Genomic DNA, 23,691 nt, shown 5'->3' with positions numbered 1-23,691 from the left:
TGATCTTTCCAAAACTCTCTTAGGGTCAGTCGAAGTTTGAAATGGCCTGTTGGTCCATGGGCTGCAGGAGAGGAGTGGTATTAGGAGGCAAAAACTTGACTTTGATGAAGCTCATGCCCCAGAAATTCGCTCTGCCAAGTCTGAAGGATGACCAGGAGCATTATCTAATACCAGGAGGCACTTAAGGTCCAATTTATTTTCCAGGAGGTAATTTTTCACAGTGGGGGCAAACACATGGTGAAACCAGTCATAGAAAAAGTCCCTAGTGACCCATGCCTTACTGTTTGCCCTCCACATGACACACGAATTGGCCTTGAGGACATTGTTTTGCCTGAAAACACTGGGCGTTTGACAGTGATACACCAATAAAGGCTTCACTTTGCAGTCACCACTAGCATTACCACACAACAAAAGAGTAAGCTTGTCTTTCATAGGCTTATGTCCTGGGAGTGCCTTTTCCTCCTGAGTAATGTAGGTCCTGTTTGGCATTTTCTTCCAAAACAGGCCTGTTTTGTCACAATTAAACACTTGTTGGGGTTTCAATCCTTCAGCCTCTATGTACTCCTTGAATTCCTGCACATATTTTTCAGCCACTTTTTGGTCCGAACTGGCAGCCTCACCATGCTTTATCACACTATGTATGCCACTGCGATTCTTAAATCTCTCAAACCAACCTTTGCTGGCCTTAAATTCACTCACATAAGATAAGATAAGATAAGATTTCGTTCGGATTTTTAACCCCGGAGGGTTAGCCACCCAGGATAACCCAAGAAAGTCGGTGCGTCATCGAGGACTGTCTAACTTATTTCCATTGGGGTCCTTAATCTTGTCCCCCAGGATGCGACCCACACCAGTCGACTAACACCCAGGTACCTATTTGCTGCTAGGTGAACAGGACAACAGGTGTAAGGAAACGTGTCGAAATGTTTCCACCCGCCGGGAATCGAACCCGGGCCCTCCGTGTGTGAAGCGGGAGCTTTAGCCACCAGGCCACTAGTTGCAGGCATTTTTTTAATTAAATCGTCGTGCAGCTTCCTAGCCTTTTCACATGTGATCGCCTGAGAGATGCTTTCTCCTGATATCTGTTTTTCGTTTATCCACACCAATAACAGTCTCTTAACATCTTTGAGTACTTGCGATCTCTGTTTCAAAAACAAACTTGCAACTTTTGCAAGAACAGCTTCTTTGATTGCCGTTTTGTTGGCCAAGATAGTAGCCATGGTTGATTGGGGTTTGGTATACAATCTGACCAGCTCCGAGACATGCACTCCACTTTCGTACTTTGCAATTATCTCTTTATTCATTTCCATACTAATTCTTACCCTTTTTATCACAGAGTTGGCACTAGAAGCTTTCTTGGGGCCCATGGTGACTTATTTTGCAGTTACAAGCACTAAAAACACTGATAATATGAAATGTACCGAATGTATGCATAGATGCGACCGCACTGGCTGGCTTGTAAACACTGGCACACACAGGGCAGCTGAGGTGTGCTCAGGCCACACGTGGATGTGTACCAGACGAATCATGTTAGGCGAGCTTTTTATCGTTAGCAGGCCAAAATTTTTACGCTCAAACACTTCGTAAGGCGGATTTAATGTTATGCGATGAGTTCGTTAGCCGAGGGTCCACTGTACGTATAACTATAATAATAATATAGGTATGTGGTATGCCTGGGTTACATACCTACTACCTACATAGCATGTTTATATAAACATAGCATGTTTATTTTCTATGTAACATGTTTCTTATATAATTTTGAAGAAAATATCATAGATGGATTAATGAAAATGTCTATATTACCGCAAAATAAGACATATAATGTGCCCAAGAGTGATTGTTAATACAGTGGACCCCCGGTTCACGTCATTAATCCGTTCCTGAGAGCTCATCATAAAGCAAAATTATCGGAAATCGAATCAGTTTTCCCCATAAGAAATAATGGAAATCAAATTAATCCGTGCAAGACACCCAAAAGTATGAAAAAAAAACTTTTACCACATGAAATATTAAGTTTAATGTAATAGAATAATTACAATAGCAATAATAAAAGTAGAATAAACACAATAGAATAATTGACACTTACCTTTAATGAAGATCTGGTGATGATTGATGGGATGGGAGGAGGGGAGAGTGTCGAAGTTTTTAATGTTTAGAAGGGGAATCCCCCTCCATTAGGACTTGAGGTAGCAAGTCCTTTTCCGGGGTTACTTCCCTTCTTCTTTTAATGCCACTAGGACTAGCTTGAGAGTCACTGGACTTCTGTCGCACAACATATCTGTCCATAGAGACCTGTACCTCTCGTTCCTTTATGACTTTCCTAAAGTGGTTCACAACATTGTCAGTGTGCAGGTTGCCAACACGGCTTGCAGTAGCTGTCAGGGTGATTTTCATCAAAAAAGGTTTGCATTTCAAGCCACTTTGCACACATTTCCTTAATCTTTGAAGTAGGCAACTTCCTCACTTTCTCCATCCCCTCCTCCGAAGCAGTTTCCTCAGGTGTGGCCTCTTGCTGTTGAAGATGATCTAGCAGCTCATCAGTGGTTAGTTCGTCATTGTCCTCCTCCACCAACTCTTCCACATCCTCCCCACTAACCTCCAACCCCAAGGACTTTCCCAATGCCACAGTGGATTCCTCAACTGGCATAGGGTTAGCCTCAAACCCTTCAAAATCCCTTTTGTCTACACATTCTGGCCTCAGTTTCTTCCAAGCAGAGTTCAAGGTCCTCTTAGTCACTCCCTCCCAAGCCTTACCTATAAGGTTTACACAATTGAGGATATTAAAGTGATCCTTCCAAAACTCCTTTAGAGTCAATAGAGTTTCTGTGGTCACTTCAAAGCACCTTTCAAACATAGCTTTTGTGTACAGTTTCTTGAAGTTTGCAATTACCTGCTGGTCCATAGGCTGCAGGAGAGGAATGGTATTAGGAGGCAAAAACTTGACCTTAATGAAGCTCATGTCCCAACAAAGTCGCTCTGACAAGTCTGTAGGATGACCAGGGGCACTGTCTAACACCAGGAGGCACTTAAGGTCTAATTTCTTTTCAATTAGGTAATTTTTCACAGTGGGGACAAATGCATGGTGTAACCAGTCATAGAAAAAGTCCCTAGTGACCCATGCCTTAGTGTTTGCCCTCCACAGCACACACAAATTAGCCTTGAGGATATTCTTTTGCCTGAACACTCTGGGAGTTTCTTAGTGATACACCAATAAAGGCTTCACTTTGCAATCACTACTAGCATTGGCACACATGAGAAGAGTAAGCCTGTCTTTCATAGGCTTATGTCCTGGGAGTGCCTTTTCCTCCTGAGTAATGTAGGTCCTGCTTGGCAATTTCTTCCAAAACAGGCCTGTTTCGTCACAATTAAACACTTGTTCAGGTTTCAATCCTTCAGCCTCTATGTACTCCTTGAATTCATGCACATATTTTTCAGCCGCTTTGTGGTCTGAACTGGCAGCCTCACCATGCCTAATCACACTATGTATGCCACTATGATTCTTAAATCTTTCAAACCAACCTTTGCTGGCCTTAAATTCACTCACATCACCACTAGTTGCAGGCATTTTTCTAATTAAATCCTCATGCAACTGCCTAGCCTTTTCACAAATGATAGCTTGAGAGATGCTATCTCCAGCTATCTGTTTTTCATTTATCCACACCAGTAACAGTCTCTCAACATTTTCTAACACTTGCGATCGCTGTTTTGTAATCACAGTTGCACCTTTTGCAAGAACAGCTTCCTTGATTGCCATTTTCCTGCTCACTATAGTAGAGATGGTTGATTGGGATTTACTATACAACTTGGCCAGGTCCGACACACGCACTCCACTTGCATACTTTGCAATTATCTCTTTCTTCATTTCAATAGTCATTAGCACCCTTGGTCTCGAAGGGTTGGCACTAGAAGCTTTCTTGGGGCCCATGGTGACTTATTTTGCAGAAACAAGCACCAGAAACAGTGATAATATGGAATGTACCGAATGTATCCTTAGATGCGCGCACACTGGCTGGCTTGTAAACACTGGCACACACGAGGCAGTTCAGGCCACATGTGGACACGTCTCGTACGAATCGTATTGTGTACCGGGTTTTGTTACGGGAACCGGGGCAAATTTTTTGCGATATAACGCTTCGGATACCGGATTTATCGGTTACCGGTGACTTCGCGAACCTGGGGACCACTGTATTATTACGTAATGTTTTCCCTCCGCCCAGCAATCACACCTCCATAGCATATAAACAACATGTTTTTATGCTATGTTATATGTTTCTTACATACGGTAGACCCCCGGATTTCGTAATTTTCGGAAATAGTCACATTTTTTCGTCAAAAAATTGGCTCAGTAATAGTGAATTCGGTAATAGTCATTCGTCCCGAACATATCCGCGCGGCCCAAGCGGTCCAACATACCATTTACAGGCAGTGTGCCATTGTTTACCAGCCAGTGAGGACAATCCCACGCATTCATATAATACATTTCGTATTATTCCATTCTTTTTAGTGCTTGTAACTGCTAAATAAGTCACCATGGGCCCAAAGATAGCTTCTAGTGCCAGCCTTTGGGTAAAGAAGGTGAGAAACACTATAAAATTCAAGAAAGACATCATTGCAAAATATGAAACTACTCAGACCAACTAGAATGTATCACTAATACTTGCACAAGGGATGAACATGGGGAATATATAATAGCCAAATTCAAATCCAAATACCTACAAAAACCTCTCACATTGATAAACATCTACAGAGTTCCACAGTCAAACATTAGCCAATTTAGTCAAAACCTAGGAAGTATGATAACTGATGCACGCATGAACAAAGATCACTTACTACTCTCAGGTGACTTCAATATAAATCTCCTGCAAGACCAGGACCCACACGTTACTGAATTCACAAACACAATGAGTAACTGTATGTTGCTACCAACAGTAACAAAACCTACAAGAGTTACAGAGACTAGTGTTTCCCTACTTGACCACATCTGGACCAACACCATATCCCCTTTAAAATCAGGCATAATTACAGATAATACCACAGACCACTACCCTACTTTCCTCATAACAACTCTTGGTAAATTACCCCAAGACACTACTAAAGTCACCTTCAGACTTCACAATGAGGCAGCCATTAATAACTTCACAACAGCAGTAGCAAACATTGACTGGCACACTGAGCTAGAAATCTATACAGATATTGACGAATGTATTAATAATTTTCTAAAAAAGACCCAATACCTCTATAACAAGCACTGCCCTAAAAAAACTAAACAGATGACAGCTAAGAGACTGAACAGTCCCTGGCTAACACCCAGCATTCTCAAATCCATAAATACAAAACACCAATATGAAAAACAGTACAGAATGGGTCACATAACCAGAGACCAAACAAAATGTTACTCGTCAATCCTAACCAGCCTGATAAGAAGGGCAAAAAAATTGTATTATGAGAACAGATTATCCAACTTACGAGGTGATATAAAAAAGACCTGGAAAACCCTATCAGAAATTCTAGGAACAAAAAAGATATCACGAAATAGCGAAATAAAATTAGCAAAATCAGATGAACCCCAACTCCCACCAACAGAAACAGCAAACAGACTCAATGATTTCTTCTCCACTATAGGACAAAACCTTGCCAATAAAATCCCAAGCTCAGATACCCCACCAAATGACTACCTCACCGGCAACTACCCGAACACACTGTTCCTAGCTCCGACTAACCCATACGAAGTCTCCCTTATTATCAACACACTAAAAAACAAGGCAGGAGATTTAAATACCCTACCACCCTTTATATACAAAAAAGTGTCACAAGTGCTATCACCAATCATTGCAACACTCTTTAACAAATCCATTGAATCCTCCACCTTCCCTACAGTACTCAAAATAGCAAGGGTCACCCCGATCCACAAAGGAGGAGACCAAACAGAGTTGAATAACTATAGGCCAATATCCAACTTACACCCTCTCTCAAAAATCTTCGAAAAATTAATTCATAAACGAATCTACTCCTACCTTATCTCCCAAAACATACTCAACCCCTGCCAATTTGGATTCAGGCCTAATAAAAATACTAATGATGCTATTATACACATGCTAGAACATATATACACTGCAATAGAGAAAAAAGAAGTCCCACTGGGGATCTTCATTGACTTACGTAAAGCTTTTGATACAGTTGACCATGACTTGCTCCACGTAAAATTGTCACACTATGGTATAAGAGGGCACTCCCTCAACTACCTCAAGTCATACCTCAGCAACAGAAGCCAATATGTGTATGCAAATGGGGCAAACTCTTCTGCACAACCAATTACAGTTGGTGTCCCACAGGGAAGTGTCCTTGGCCCTCTTCTCTTTCTCCTATACATAAATGACCTACCAAATGCTTCGCAATTACTCAAACCCACACTATTTGCAGATGATACTACATACGTCTTCTCCCACCCGAGCCCAGTCACGCTAGCCAATACTGTAAATACCGAATTACAGAAAATATCTACCTGGATGAGGACTAACAAACTTACACTAAACATTGACAAAACCTACTTCATTCAGTTTGGTAACAGAGCTACAGATGTCCCTCTTAACATAATGATAAACGGATCACCTATCACAAAGCTAACAGAGGGAAAATTCTTAGGAATCCACCTTGATAATAGACTCAAATTTCATACACATATACAACAAATTTCTAAGAAAATTTCCAAGACTGTAGGCATACTATCGAAGATATGGTACTATGCTCCACAGTCAGCCCTCCTGGCCCTATATCACTCTCTTATTTACCCCTATCTCACCTATGGAATTTGTGCATGGGGCTCAACAACACGTAACCATCTCAGACCACTAATTACCCAACAAAAGGCTGCAGTTAGAATGATAACAAATTCTCACTATAGGCAGCACACTCCACCAATATTCAATACACTAAACCTACTCGCCATACAAAACATCCATACTTATTACTGCACCTATTACATACATAGAACAGTTAACTCTGATATTAACCCTCCCCTCAAACATCTCCTTGCCAACCTCAACAGAACACATGACCATAACACAAGGCACAGATCACTCTTTGATGTTCCTCGTGTCCATCTCACACTATGCAAAAACTCAATGCACATAAAAGGCCCTAAAATCTGGAATTCATTACCTGTAAATATAAAAGAAACACTACCTGTTTATAAATTCAAGTCTCTTCTCAAAGATCACTTACTCACCCAAAACCAAATAAATACTGAATAACTGAACCTTATAAATTGTATATCTTAAATGTTTCTCACAATTATATCACATAAATGTTAAACCTAAAACCCAATCTAACTTTATTATTTTTTAAATACACTACCTAACAGAATACTCCATTCTACTGAATGTACAACAATGCATACAACCATATGACCTGTCTTTGTAATACTCACTTGTGCTTTATAGTAATCTGTTTACATTAATGTTTTATCACTGATTTCATCATTGCTTAGTTAATCTTAAGTTAATTTTAAGCCAGCCCGTAATGCTATGCATAGTATAAGTGGCTTTGGCATGCTGCTCTTATCTGTATTTTTTGTACCTCTGTATGTGTGCTCAAATTTTTAAATAAATAAATAAATAAAGTGGAGTGAGTGTCGCCAAGCTGGTCAGGTTGTATAACAAACCCCATACAACCATTGCTTCTATCGTGACCAAAAAAAAGGAAATCAAGTAAGCTGTTGTTGCAAAAGGTGCAAATATGCTTACAAAGCAAAGATCGCAATTACTGGAAGATGTGGAGACTTTGTTGTTGGTGTGGATCAACGAGAAACAATTATCAGGAGATAGCGTTATGCAGTCAATAAGTTGTGAAAAGGCAGGGCAGTTACATGATGATCTCGCAAAGAAAATGCCTGGAACTAGTGCTGATACTGGTGAATTTAAGGCCAGCAAAGGCTGGTTTGAGAGATTTAAGAAGTGTAGTGGCATACAAAGTGTGATAAGGCATGGTGAGGCTGCCAGTTCTGACAAAAATGCGGCTGAAAAATATTTTCAGGAATTGAAGGGGTACATAGAGGCTGAACAATTCAAGCCCCCTAACAAGTGTTCAATTGTGACAAAACAGGCCTCTTTTGGAAGAAAATGCCAAAGAGGGCCTACATTACTCAGGAGGAAAAGGTGTTCTCAGGACACAAGGTTGTGAAAGACAGGCTAACTCTCATGTTCTGTAGTAATGCTAGTGGGGATTTCAAAGTGAAGCCTTTACTGGAGTATCACTCTGAAAATCCTAGTATTCAAGAAAAAGTGTTGCCAAGAGTAAATTGTGTGTGATGTGGAAGGCAAACAGTAAGGCATGGGTCATGAGGGACATTTTCCTTGATTGGTTCAATGAAGTGTTTGGCCCCAGTGTGAAGAAATACCCCCTGGAAAATAAATTGGAACTTTAGTGCCTGCTGGTAATGGACAGTGCTCCTGCTCATCCTCCAGACTTGGAAGAGTAAATGGTGCAGGAGTTTTATTTCATCAAAGTGAAGTTCTTGCCCCCTAATACCACTCCTCTCCAGCCCATGGACCAGCAGGTCATTTCAAACTTCAAAAAAAAAACGTACACCAAAGCAGTGTTTCAGAAGCACTTTGAAGTGACCTAAGACACTTAATTGACCCTGAGAGTTTTGGAAAGATCACTTCAGTATCCTCCATTGCATAAACCTTATAGGTAAGGCTTGGGAGGGAGTGACTTCCAGTACTTTGAACTCTACTTGGAGAAAATTGTGGCTACAATGTGTACAAGAGAAGGATTTTGAAAGGTTTGGGGCTGACCCTGAGGAGCCTATGCCAGTTGTGGAAAGTATTGTGGCATTGGGGTATTCCATGGAGTTGGATGTGAGTTTCGAGGATGTGGAAGAGTTGTTGGAGGACCACGATGAAGAGCTAACCACTACAGAGCTGCAAGAGCTTCATCTGCAACAGACCACAGCTCAGGAAATTGCTTCAGAGGAGGAGGAGGAAGAGAGATGGAGGAAGGTGCCTTCTTCGAAGATTATGGAGATTTGTGCAATGTGGACAAAGGTACAAACATTTATGGATGAACTTCACCCTGACAAGGCTGTTGCCGGCCATGTTGGCAACATGTACAATGACATTGTTGTGTCCCATTTTAGGGAAGTTTTAAAGAAATGCTAGATACAGACCTCTCTGGAACACTTTTTTGAGTGACAGGGGTCCAGTGACTCTCAAGCTGATCTAGTGGCATTAAATAACAAAGAAGGGAAGTAACCCCAGAAAAGGACTTGGTACCTGAAGTCCTTATGAAGGGGGATTCCCCTTCCAAGCAGTGGTACACCTCCATCCTCTCCTGTCCTGTCTCATCACTCAATAAGTTTTCAATAAAGGTAAGTGTCATTTTAGTATTGTTTTATTCTGCATGTCTCATTGTTTTCTGTGTAGGGAAATGTATATTTCATATAAAAAAATTATTTTGTTTAATACTTTTGGGTGTCTGGAACAGATTAATTGGATTTACATTATTTCTTGTGGGGAAAATTAATTCGGAAGTCGTCAAATTTGGGTTTAGTCACTCTCTCTGGAACGGATTAATTATGAAAACCGGGGGTGCACTGTAATTTTGAAGAAAATATCATAGATGGATTAATGAAAATGTCTATGTTGACATAAAATAAGACATTTAATGTGCCCAAGAGTGATTATTATTACACAATAGAGAGATTTGCTCATGGAGAATGTAAACAGACCTTGTGGCGAGTGCTGTATTTGAAAGACTGCTCGCCATATAGAAAGTTTTGGTCATAATTTGAAATCGCTGTATTAGCGAAATGCTGTAAGGTGAAATGCTGTAAAGCGGGACCCTTCTGTACTGCTAAACCACTAACTACCTCTTGAAATATAAAAAATGATGTTCAGTTCGAACCAACTATGATATACTGTACAGTGGACCCCCACCTTACGATATTAATCCGTTCCTGAAAGCTCATTGCTTGCTGAAATTATCGTAAGGTGAATTAATTTTCCCCATAAGAAATAATGGAAATCAAATTAATCCGTTCCTGACACCCCAAAGTATGAAAAAAAAAAAAATTTTACCACATGAAATATTAATTTTAATACACACAAACTGACACTTACCTTTATTGAAGATCTGGTGATGATTGATGGGATGGGAGGAGGGGAGAATGTGGAAGTTGTTAATGTTTAGAAGGGGAATCCCCTTCCATTAGGACTTTAGGTAGCACGTCCTTTTCCGGGGTTACTTCCCTTCTTCTTTTAATGCCACTAGGACCAGCTTGAGAGTCATTGGACCTATGTCACACAACATATCTGTCCATAGAGGCCTGTACCTCCCGTTCCTTTATGATTTGTCTAAAGTGGTTCACAACATTGTCATTGTAATAGTCACCAGCATGGCTTGCAATAGCTGTGTGAGGGTGATTTTCATCCATGAAGGTTTGCACTTCAAGCCACTTTGCACACATTTCCTTAATCTTTGAAGTAGGCAACTTCTTCAATTTCTCTCTCCCCTCCTCTGAAGCAGTTTCCTCAGGTCTGGCTTCTTGCTGTTGAAGATGATCTTGCAGCTCATCAGTGGTTAGTTCTTCATTGTCCTCCTCTACCAACTCTTCCACATCCTCCCCACTAACCCCCAACCCCAAGGACTTCCCCAATGCCACAATTGATTCCACAACTGGCATACGCTTCTCAGGGTTAGCCCCTTTTGTCTACACATTCTGGCCACAGTTTCTTCCAAGCCAGAGTTCAAGGTCCTCTTAGTCACTTCCTCCCAAGCCGTACCTATAAGGTTTACAAAACTCAGGATACTAAAGTGATCTTTCCAAAACTCTCTTAGAGTCAATCGAGTGTCTGTGGTCACTACAAAGCACTTTTGAAGCATAGCTTTTGTGTAGAGTTTTTTGAAGTTTGAAATGACCTATTTGGCATTTTCTTCCAAAACAGGCCTGTTTCATCGCAATTAAACACTTGTTCAGGTTTCAGTTCTTCACTGTCTATGTAATCCTTGAATTCCTTCACAAATTTTTCAGCCGCTTTTTGGTCTGAACTGGCAGCCTCACAATGCCTTGTCACACTATGTATGCCACTACGATTCTTAAATCTCTCAAACCAACCTTTGCTGGCCTTAAATTCACTCACATCACCACTAGTTGCAGGCATTTTTCTAATTAAATCGTCATGCAACTTCCTAGCCTTTTCACATATGATCGCTTGAGAGATGCTATCTGTTTTTCGTTTATCCACACCAGTAACAGTCTCTCAACATCTTCGAGTACTTGCGATCTCTTATTCGAAAACAAAGTTGCGCCTTTTGCAAGAACAGCTTCCTTGATTGCCGTTTTCTTGTCCACAATAGTAGCGATGGTTGATTGGGGTTTGGTATACAACCTGGCCAGCTCCTAGACACGCAATCCACTTTCGTACTTAGCAATTAGCTCTTTCTTCATTTCCATAGTAATTTTCACCTTTTTTATCACACAGTTGGCACTAGAAGCTTTCTTGGGGCCCATGGTGATTTATTTTGCAGGTACAATCACTAAAAACGCTGTGATAATATGAAATGTTCCGATTGTATGCGTGGATGCTACCGCACTGGCTGGCTTGTAAACACTGGCACCCATGGGGCAGCTGAGGCATGCTCAGGCCACATGTGGACGCGTCTCGGACGAATCGCATGAGGTGAGGCAAAATTTTTGTGTTAAATGTATCGTATGGTGGATTTAACGTAAGGTGATGCCATCGTTTGGTGGGGGTCCACTGTATATGCCTAATATTAAGTAATCTGTTAGGCATAAGGTTTAGTATGCCCGAAGTGCCCCAGTATGATAGTGGCTTATTTGTATTTAGCAATAAAAATTGTAATTACACATTGTAAGCTATGCAAAGAAATAACATCCTTAATCCTTAACCCTTTCAGGGTTGGCAGGCCCTCTCCTAAACTTGTTCTCAGGGTTGGAAATTTTTTGAAAGAAAAAAAAAAATTATTTTTTCTTACGAAATGATAGATAATCTTTTCCCGATCATAATGACACAAAAAGTAAGAAATTTGATGGAAAACTTACGGAATTATGCTCTAGCGAAGTTAGTGGTCTCGACGATGTTTACGCATTGGTGATTTCACCCACTTTGAGCCCCATTTTCGGCCAATTCCAATGTACCAGTTGACAAAAATCATAACTATTTTGCTAAACTCCATTTTTTCTATCGAATGAGCACAAGAAACCACCCATTTACCGATTTCAATTATCCAATAAAGTGGTCAGAAATTGGCAAATTTGCCAATTTCACACAAATTTCAAAAGATGCCTATACTTTCATTATGTTCTGTATTATATCTTGTTTACTTATCATCTTTTTCATAAAATACACCTACCATCCGACTTATGACCTGCTCGACTTATGACCGTGTTTTTTATGCCAAATTTCTGGGAAATAAACAAGTGTTTGTGTTGTACACAATGTTTATCCTAAACCTTATAGTATAAAATACAGTACTAACAGCATAAAAAGTAAAGTAAAACATGAAATACCAAAATAAAACAATAAAATAAAGTCATTATAAAAATGTTATGTTGATATTCAGTAGTAAAGTTCGACTTACGACCATTTCGACTTACGACCGGTTTCGGAACCAAACTCAGTCGTAAGTCGGATGGTAGGTGTATATATTACTTATTACCAAGCATCTTTCTACACACAGTTCAGTTAAAGGCCCCCCATTTTAATTTACCCTTGGCATCCCAAGCTTACCTACTACTCCCTCCACAACAGATTTACCCATTTTAGAATATAGGTCCCCAACCAAGTACTCTCTTGGTTCAAAACTTCCCATGCACTCACTCAGCATCTCCCAAAATCTCTCTCTCTCCCCTCAACACTTCTCTCTTCTCCAAGTGCATAAACACTATAACCCACTTTTCACATCCAACCTTTGTTTTACTCCACATAATCCTTGAATTTATACATTTATATTCCCTCTTTTCCTGCGATAACTGATCCTTTCAACATTATTGCTACACCTTCCTTAGCTCTAACTCTTAGAAACCCCTGACCTAATCCCATTTATTTTTCCCCATTGAAACTCTCCTACCCCCATTCAGCTTTGTTTCAGCTAGAGCCAAGACATCCAGCTTCTTTTTTATTCATAGCATCCACAATCATATCTTATCATTTGCTCTACATCCACACACATTAAAAATCCCACTCATGGCTTATGGAAGAAAGATTCTTATTCCACTTACCCATGGATATGAAAGGAAAAGAAATAAAAACAAGAAATATAAAGATAGAATAAAAAAAAACTCAGGTGAGTGTGTATACATAAACATGTATATGCATGTGTAGTGTGACCTAAGTGTGAGTAAAAGTATCAAGATATACCTGTTATCTTGTGTGTGTCTATGATACAGATAAAAAAGACACTAGCATTCCTACCATCTTGTAAAACAAATACGGGACTCTGTCTTACACTCATTGGGCAGGACAGTAGTACTTCCCTGGGTGGTTACTGTCTACCAACCTACTACTTATATTATATTATATTATATTAAATATATTCCCTGTATAATTTCAGGTTGCTAGCAGATATTTGGCACAACTTAGAGATGAACACAAATGTCACAAGTTTGTGCAAGACATTGTGGCCAAAGAAGAAGAATTCAACCGTCTGGTTAAACAATATGCTGCTTAACTTACACCAGTCTAAAATTAAATTATGATTCCATTGTGGTATTTAAAAGTTTAGGCTTTTGATTTAAAGGTAGATTTATGTCTTGATTAAATTGTGGGATTTAATTAAATGTTTTAGTTTTCATGTTTAATTCCATAAGGATTATTTAAATTTTGGAAATTTATGAACATTGCCATTTTCATATCAGTAAACTTATTTCTGTAAATTTTGATGTTTTCTAATACCTTGCCAAACATGAAATACTATACAATATAGTGAACTCTCAATTTAAGGATGTGAGATGGAGAAATTGTGCTTTGATGCCAGTGAAGAACTCTTGCTTCAAGGAAGTGTAGATACCCTCTTCAGTCAATTTTCAGGGGCTCCTTACCATAGAAAATAACAAGGAACCTTCTCCATCTCGCTTCCCTCACCTGTCTCACACAACACCCAGCCACTTTCACATGCACAGAGACACTTGTAGTCATAATGCCATATCTCAAGGATAAACTACTAGAAATTGACAGGCCTTCCTTCAAATGCAGGAACATGCCAGGGTCCTCAACCAAATCAAAATGCAGAATACCTCATGTGCTTGACTATAACTATTACCTACCAACAGTATTCCAGCCTATTATCCCTCCCTACTGTTAAAGCTTTACCACCTGCACGTCCACTCAACATGGTACTACTGTTGACATCCACCACCACTTCATATGCAAATTCCTTCCCACTAGTATGTCTCTGCTACTAAAAAAAATGTAAAAACACTACAAAAACACAGTAAAAACCCAAGAACACTGCAGAAACACTAAGAACACTGTAAAACATTACAGTAACACTGCAAAATGGAAAAGCACTACAAGAAACTCCAGAGACATTGAAAAATGCTACGAAAACATGAAAAGCACTAAGAAAACACTAAAAACCTGCAAAAATGCTACAAAAACACTTAAAACATACAAATACACTTTAAAAACACCACAGTGACAAAAAACACTGGAAAAAGCATAGTAAAAACACTGCAAAAACAAAAACTGTAAAAGCACCCCCAAAACAAAGATTACAACAATGTATATACCACATCTAGGAAAATGGTAGGATGGATAATGAGAACTTTCAAAACTAGGGATGCCAAGCTAATGATGATTCTCTTCAAAATGTTTGTTCTCTCTCTAAGCTGGAATATTGCTGTACACTAATGGCCCCTTTCAAGGCAGGCAAAATTGCAGACATGGAGGATATGCAGAGAACCTTTACTGCATGCAGCTATATGACCTTACTGGATTTAGCACTTGATTTTAATTTTGATAATTTACTGCATGCATAAGTACCATTAAAGCACCTAAATTTCTGTGAACAGTTGAAGGCCCTTGACCTGTACTCCTTGGAACACATATGGGAAAGATACATAATAATATAGTACACTTGGAAAATCCTAGAGGAACTAGTCTCAAATCTACACACCAAAATCACTCTCTATGAAGGCAAAAGACTTGGCAGGCAGTGCAACATCCCCCAGTAAAAAACAGGGGTGCCATGTTTACACTAAGAGAACACAATAAGTGTCAGGGGCTCAAGACTGTTCAACTGCCTCCCATCATACATAAGGGGATTACCAATATACCCTTGGCTAACTTCAAGAGGGAGCTGGACAGGCACCTAAAGTCAATACCTGACCAGCTGGGCTGTAGTTCATACATCGGTCTATGTGCGGCCACCAGTAACAACCTGATTGATCAAACCCTGATACACAGGGAGACCTGGTCATGGATCTGGCTACAGGGGTGTTGGCCCTTGAAATCCCCCTTCCCACCAAGTAACACTACAAAAATTACTGCAGAATTACTTTAAAACCACTGTAAAAAACTGCAAAAACTCCACAAAACTGCAAGAATACTTAAAACTAAAAAAAAAAAAAAAAAAAAAAAAAAGTGAAAAAATCATAAAACACCACAAAACTAAAAACTGAAAAAAATACAAAAAATTGTAAAAAAAACTCCAAAAATACTGTAAAAGAAAACTGTGAAAATGCTAAAACCTTAAAACACTAAATAATGCATAAAAAACTAAAAACACTACAGGAAACTACAAGAACACTAAAAACTACAAAACAATGTAAAAACACAGTAAAACTGTGTAAAAACACTATGAAACTGTCACTGTGATTATCATACAGAATAGTGAAGCCAATCTTCCCTCAAAGGAGGTTCCTTGATGTTGGTGACCCTTGTGGGTTTAGCACTTAATTTTGATTGTAATAATTTGATGTTTGTGAGGGGCTCTTGATCTGAGGAATTTTGCCAATGCTCCAATACCTTGAATCAAGCCTGAATTCCTTCCATTTCCTGAGGCACTATGACCCCATTGGGTTTAGTGCTCACCCATGATTTTTTTTCGACAAGTCAGCAGTCTCCCACCGAGGCAGGGTGACCCAAAAACAAAGAAAATCCCCAGAATGAAAATACTTTCACCATCCTTCAACACTTTCACCTCACTCACACGTAATCACTGTCTTTGCAGAGGTGCCCAGATACAACAGTTTAGAAGCATATGTAAGGATATATAACATATCCCTCCAAACTGCCAATATCCTAAACCCCTCCTTTAAAGTGCAGGAATTGTACTTCCCATTTCCAGTACTCAAATCTGGCTATATAAAATTAACCGGTTTCTCTGAATCCCTTCACTGAATATTACCCTGCTCACACTCCAACAGCTCGTCAGGTCCCAAAAACTATTCGTCTCCATTCACTTCTATCTAACACGCTTACACATGCTCACTAGAAGTCCAAGCACCTCGCTCACAAAACCTTTACCCCCTCCCTTCAACCTTTTCTAGGATGACCCCTACCCTGCCTTCCTTCCTTTACAGCTTTATATGCTCTCCAACTCATTCTACTTTGATCCATTGTCTCGAAATGACCAAACCACCTCAACAACCTTTCTTCAGCCCTCTGACTAATACGTACTTTTAGTAACTCCACACCTCCTCCTAATTTCCACACTCTGAATTCTCTGCATAATATTTACACCACAGATTGCCCATAGACAGGACATCTCCACTGCCTCCAGCCACCTCCTTGCTGCAGCATTTGCAACTCAAGCTTCACACCTGTATAAGATTGTTGGTACCATTATACTTTCATACTTTCCCTTCTTTGCCTCCATGTATAACGTTTTTTGTCTCTACAGGTACCTCAACGCACCACTCACCTTTTTTCCTTCATCAGTTCTATTGTTAATCTCATCCTTCATAAACCCATTCACTGACAAGTCAACTCCCAAATAGTATCTGAAAACATTTGCTTCTTCCATATTCCTCCTCTCCAATGTGATATCCATTTTTTCTTTATCTAAATCATTTGATGCTCTCATCACCTTACTCTTATCTATGTTCACTTTCAACTTTCTATCTTTACACACCATCCAAAACTCATCAACTAACCTTGGCAATTTTTTTTTAGAATCTCCCATAAGCACAGTATTATCAGCAAAAAGTAACTGTGCCAACTCCAATTTTGTATTTGATTCCCCATAATTAATCCCACTCCTCTCCCCAACACCCTAGCATTTACTTCTTTTACAACCCCATCTATAAATATATTAAGCATGGTGACATTACACATCCCTGTCCAAGACCTACTTTCACTGGGAAGTAATCTCCCTCTCTCCTACACATCTTAACCTGAGTCTCACTATCCTCATAAAGACTCTACAGCATTTAGTAACTTACTACCTATTCCATATACTTGCAACATCTACCACATTGCTCCCCTATCCACTCTTATCATATGCCTTTTCTAAATCCATAAATGCAATGAAAACTTCCCTACTTTATCTAAATACTGTTCACATATATGCTTCAATGTAAACACTTGATCTACACATCCCCTACCCACTCTAAAGCCTCCTTGCTCATCTGCAATCCTACTCTCTGTCTTACCTCTAATTCTTTCAATAATAACCCTACCATACACTTTTCCTTGTATACTCCGTAAACCTTTTCCCCTATAACTTGTACAATCTCTTTTGTCCCCCTTCCCTTTATATATATCATGTTTCTATGTTATTAATATTGTTTATTATGTCACATTAGATGAATTGTGATATATAAATAAGCCATAGACATGATATTAGCGTCATATTGAAGTATAATAAACTAGCTTTCCTCTTGCCTCATATGCGTCTTCCATACACCAACTAGAGTCAATAAAGTTAAGTGTGATGTTAAATGTTTATTTATCCATTTTATTAGTGCTTTATATTTATTTGTCATTGTTTTCTGCATATATATCTATAATCTTTAAAAAAAATATTTTTTGTTAATACTTTTGGCTGTCTGAAACGGATTAATTGGATTTTCATTATTTCTTATGTGGAAAATTAATTTGGTTAAAAGCAAAATCGGTTAAAGGCTTGCTCTCTGGAATGGATTAATGCCATTACCTGAGGGTCCACTGTATATAAAAACATCATCTGTTGTTTCTCAGGTGCTGTATAATCAGTACGAGTTTAGAGCTTCCCAATGACTCTGAAGGTAAGTCTGTAATGCTGGATTATAAAAGACTGAACAGCTTGCCTTGTGAAACTTATGTATTGAGAGGATAACTTTGTTAATTACTGTAAAAAGTGTAGTAGCATCATAATTTTATACGTGTTTAAAGATTAATAAGTTTGTCATCTCACAAGAATGGAATAATGTGAATTTGTAAAATACTTTTTTCGTTAGATTTTGGACTACAGGTTCTCATTGACTTATAGTGGGGTTATGGTTCCACAAAACCATCAAAAATATTTTAAGTCAAATATGAATGATATGATAAATAAGTCAATAAATAACTACTGTCACTGAATAATAAACAAATAATTACTCTAAATACCAGTATTGAAAAGTCAGTAAATAAATACAAGTTATGGATGTGTTGCCTTCATATTAGGTAATTATCTCAAGTTTCACCTCCAAAGTAATTGTTGCCACACCATCGTATAGTTGAAATATCCTGAGTCGAATCATTGTACGTTGGGGCGCACCTGTAGTGTATAGTATTGTGATAAAAGAATAGCTGTTTATTGCAGGAATACTGCTCTAGTACATGTGTTTGAGGACACTTTCCATTTTATCACAGGAATTTTTTTTTGTATGTATTTCAAAGTTTAAGAGAATGATGTATTTACTGTTTGTGGTTCATGTATACGTATTTGTAAATGCTGTAGGGGTTATACAACACCTGGCTTGGTTATGCAATACCTGGTTTGCTTATGCAATATCTGGCTTGGTTGTGCAACACCTGGCTGAGCTATAAAACACCTGGCTGGGCTATACACCACCTGGCTTGGTTATACTCAGATGATCCCTACAGATTCAGCATTTACCATAAATGTAAGAATTTTCCAGGCTAGGATGTTCATCTCTGGAGTACTGTAGCCACTGTTCCCTTGTCCTCACATCAAACAGGCAAATGTTATTGTCTGCTAGATGGTTTGTATATAAGATCAAATGAATATATCTTCAATTATGCAGCATCCTTGGCTGGGGTTGAACTAGTCAAAAACATGATAGTTACATCATTTTTTTGATGTTCTGGTGTTAGTGTGTTAGCAAAGTAGGATTAATCACGGGAATTCAGAGAACCTGGTTAGTGGGACTTGGAGTCCCGGAGGTGGGAAGTACAGTACCTGCACTTTGAAGGATGGGTGAGGATGTTAGTCCTGGAAGTGGGAAGTACAGTACCTGCACTCTGAAGGATGGGTGATAATGTTACAGTTCTGGAGGTGGGAAGTACAGTACCTGCACTTTAAAGGATGGGTGAGGATGTTACAGTTCTGGAGGTAGGAAGTACAGTACTTGCACTCTGAAGGATGGGTGAGGATGTTACAGTTCTGGAGGTAGGAAGTACAGTACCTGCACTCTGAAGGATGGGTAAGGATGTTACAGACCTGGAGGTGGGAAGTACAGTACCTGCACTTTGAAGGATGGGTGAGGATGTTAGTCCTGGAAGTGGGAAGTACAGTACCTGCACTCTGAAGGATGGGTGATAATGTTACAGTTCTGGAGGTGGGAAGTACAGTACCTGCACTTTAAAGGATGGGTGAGGATGTTACAGTTCTGGAGGTAGGAAGTACAGTACTTGCACTCTGAAGGATGGGTGAGGATGTTACAGTTCTGGAGGTAGGAAGTACAGTACCTGCACTCTGAAGGATGGGTAAGGAGACCTGGAAGTGGGAATACAGTACCTGCACTCTGAAGGATGGGTGAGGATGTTACAGTCCTGGAGGTGAGTACAGTACCTGCACTCTGAAGAATGAGTGAAGATGTTACAGTTCTGGAGATGGGAAGTAGAGTACCTGCACTCTGAAGGATGAGTGAGGATGTCATAGTTCAAAGGGTCACATTAACTGTGATGTTACATTGCTTCTGACAAGACTGCTATTGAATGAATGATGGTGAATGTCTTTATTCTTTTATTTCATTACCCCATCGTGATGAGAGACGACTGATATGTAAAAAAAATATATAGTATATTCTTTTTCTGTATTATTTTAAAGGTGTCTGTATTAAAAAGACTGCCGCACAGTTTTGAATGGCAGATGACAAATTGCTGGATAATCAATCATGTATTTATTTACCCACACAGTTGTGTGCATGATAATGTGTATAAATGTGTAGGATGAGAATCTTCCATATAGTAAGCTTTACAGGGCATCAACATGACACTGTATATCTCTGAATTCATATAGGTAATGAATAACAGCATTTTTTTGCTTTTCTCATAATTCAGGATTATACAACAGCATTGTACAATCAGTGCCATTTTGTGATGTAGTGCTTGTGAGGTCACTAAGGGAGACATAACTCCAGTACGTAAAGTGTCACACACCTTTCCTTGACAATTAGTTGTTAGACACGCCTCTCGGCTTATGTAAGTTCTTCAACCGGTGTCAGGCCGTAACACGTCGTCTACGCCTTATGGGGAAGGGGGGTGCTTTAAGGGACATGTAAGCTCAAGAAAACAGCTAGAGAGAGGTTACTGATAGGTCCGGTGAGTGGGAGCCCTGGACAGCCGTGCTTGTAGTGGACCACGCATTGCGAATCTCGGGTCACCTGGTCGGTGAATTAAGAGTGAGTACAAGTCTGTGTTACTGATATCATCTACCCTTCCCCTGGTAATAAGTCTCATAGGTCAATTGTTATATTATATAATTTTCTGTCAGGATATGTTGTACTCTTGCTCTTTGTTATTAAGTAAACTATAGCCATAGTTCCCATTTTTATTTGTACCCTCTTATTCCATTCTCTATTCTGTTAGGCACTGGGATAATACAGGAGATGGGCTCACTTGCTGGGATACCTCAGGCAGAGTGAGTAAAGGTCTCATAATTTTCAGAAGTTTTTTCAATGTACCAGCCATATCCCACTGAGGCAGGGTGACCTAAAAAGAAAAACAGAAGTATTTTTTTTATATTTAGTGATGTATACAGGAGAAGGGGTTACTAGCCCCTTGCTTCTGGCATTTTAGTAGCCTCTTATGACATGCATGACTTTCAAAGGAAAAATTCTTTTCTTATGCTTAGATGTTGATGGTGTAGCAGTGTGGTATGGTTGTCTTATGCATGGAACAATGATGCATAAAGCCAGGATTACCTATACATTTATCATTTACAAGTTACAGTAATGGTACAGACATGTACAATATAGTACAGTACAGTGGTACCTTGGGATACGAAATTAAGTTTGTTCCAGAAGGCTGTTCGAGTGCCAATACTGAACGAATTTGTTCCCATAAGGAATAACGTAAATTAGATTAATCCATATCAGACCCCCAAAAATACACTTACAAAAGCACTTACATAAATACACTTGCATAATTGTTCGAGTTTTGAGCTCCGTATCCCGAGTTACCACTGTACTTTGGTTAGTGTGGATTTAGTGGGCCCAGAGATTTTAATATCAATATTATATAATATTAATTATGAGGTTTGTATATAACAGTGATGTTGATATGTCAGGAAGATTGCAACACCCAAAACATTTATTATAAAACTGCAATAATCATCATTGCAAACTGCAGAGAGAATCCCATGACAAACTTCCATACATCCAAAGGACAAAGTAGAGCAATACTGAAAAATAGACACAAATAAAGTATAAAGTGATCCTTTATTGACTATGTTTCACACACTGGCTTCATCAAGATGTGTTTGTGACACTGTGGATTTATCAAGATGTGTTTGTGACACTGTGGATTTATCAAGATGTGTTTGTGACACTGTGGATTTATCAAGATGTGTTTGTGACACTGTGGATTTATCAAGATGTGTTTGTGACACTGTGGATTTATCAAGATGTGTTTGTGACACTGTGGATTTATCAAGATGTGTTTGTGACACTGTGGATTTATCAAGATGTGTTTGTGACACACTGGCTTTATCATGATGTGTTTGTGACACTGTGGCTTTATCAAGATGTTTTCTACGTTCATGTAGCGTCTCACTTTTCCCTGCCCCCCCACCGGGAAGTTCTAGCTGTTTGAGTCTGTTCTTTCTCACTCCCTTGAGCAAAAGCCCAACTACCTATGGTAGCTTCCTGGTCTCTTTCTTGACCACTTCCGCTCTCATTCTCATGCCATCGCAGTGTACACAGATGGCTCTAAGTCTTATGACGGCATCAGATTCACAGCAGTGTTTCCGGACAGTGTCGTGCAAGGGCATTTACTATCCTCAGCTAGCATTTTTACTGCTAAATTGTATGCCATTCTTGCAGCACTTATCCGTATTGCATCTATGCCTGTGTTATCATTTGTGGTTGTTTCAGACTCCCTTAGTGCTTTACAGGCCATATGAAAATTTGATGCACCTCGCCCCCTAGTTCTCCATATCCAACCTTGGTTACGCCATATCTCTACTAAGAATAAAGATATTTTTTGTTGGGTCCCTGGTCATGTTGACGTACAGGGCAATGAACAGGCAGACACTGCTTCACGGTCAGCAGTACATGACCTACCAGTTTCATATAGAGGTGTTCCATTTACGGACTAATTTGCTGTAATAGCTACCCGCCTTCACACCCGTTGGCAACAACGTTGGTCTGACCTGCTCAATAACAAACTTCACTCTATTAAACTCAGTCTAGGTTACTGGCTGTCTACTTGTCATCAGTGTTGTGGTTGGGAGACTACTCGCTCTCATCTTCGCATTGGCCACACTCGTCTTATGGGTATCTCATGGAGAGGTGCCCTGCTCTCTGTGAGAATTGTCAGGCTCCAGTATCGGTTAGCCACATTCTGTTAGTCTGCCCACTCTATCAATGAGCACTCAGAACTTACCTCCGTCATCTCTGCTCTGTTGGTCTCTCTACCTTCCCTCCTTGCTGATGGATCCTCCTTTAATCCAGACTCTCTTACCGACTTCTTGACAACTGATTTACTCCACAAACTCTAATGATACCTTTAGCAGTCCCCTCAGCCCTTTCTGCCTCTATCTCTTGCTACCCTCTACCCCTGCACTATCCACTGCCCCGCTGTTCTCCGTAACCTACTAATCATTCCTCTCCCTCTTGCCACCTGATACCCTTGCTTCCTTTCCTGCCCTGCAGTGCTGTATAGTCCTTGTGGTTTAGTGCTTCTTTTTGATTATAATAATACCCCAGCTCCCCTTCAGGTGCTGTACAATCCCTACAGGTTTAGTGCTCCCCCATAATTTTTTATTAACACATTGGCTGTCTCCCACCAAGGCAGGGCGGCCCAAAAAAGAAAAACTTTCATCATTCACTCCATCACTGTCTTGCCAGAGGCGTCCTTACACTACAGTTATAAAACCAACATTAACACCCCTCCTTCAGAGTGCACTGTACTTCCCATCTCCAGGAATCAAGTCCAGCTTGCCAGTTTCCCTGAATCCCTTTATGTTACCTTGCTTACACTCCAACAGCACATCGTCCTAAAAATCATGTCTCCATTTGCTCCTAACACACTCACGCATGCTTGCTGGACATCCAAGCCCCTCGCATACAAAACCTCCTTT

At 39.7% G+C, this 23,691-nt stretch overlaps 1 protein-coding gene across 1 annotated transcript in view; it reads left to right on the top strand.

Annotated features, from left to right (window-relative positions):
• epsilonCOP (coatomer subunit epsilon) overlaps nt 1-20,930 on the top strand; it is an 88,397-nt gene extending 67,467 nt beyond the window's left edge. The window contains exon 7 of the mRNA XM_070091632.1: nt 13,573-20,930. Within this exon, the coding sequence (XP_069947733.1) occupies nt 13,573-13,689 (117 nt within the window). The 3' untranslated portion in view covers nt 13,690-20,930. The remainder of the gene's footprint in view (nt 1-13,572) is intronic.
• The last annotated feature ends 2,761 nt before the right edge of the window (nt 20,931-23,691 follow it).

Source organism: Cherax quadricarinatus, chromosome 36 (assembly GCF_038502225.1).
Source record: "Cherax quadricarinatus isolate ZL_2023a chromosome 36, ASM3850222v1, whole genome shotgun sequence".
Classification (NCBI taxonomy): domain Eukaryota; kingdom Metazoa; phylum Arthropoda; class Malacostraca; order Decapoda; family Parastacidae; genus Cherax; species Cherax quadricarinatus.
Note: the sequence above shows the minus strand (reverse complement) of the source record. Positions and strands in the feature narration are given on the sequence as shown.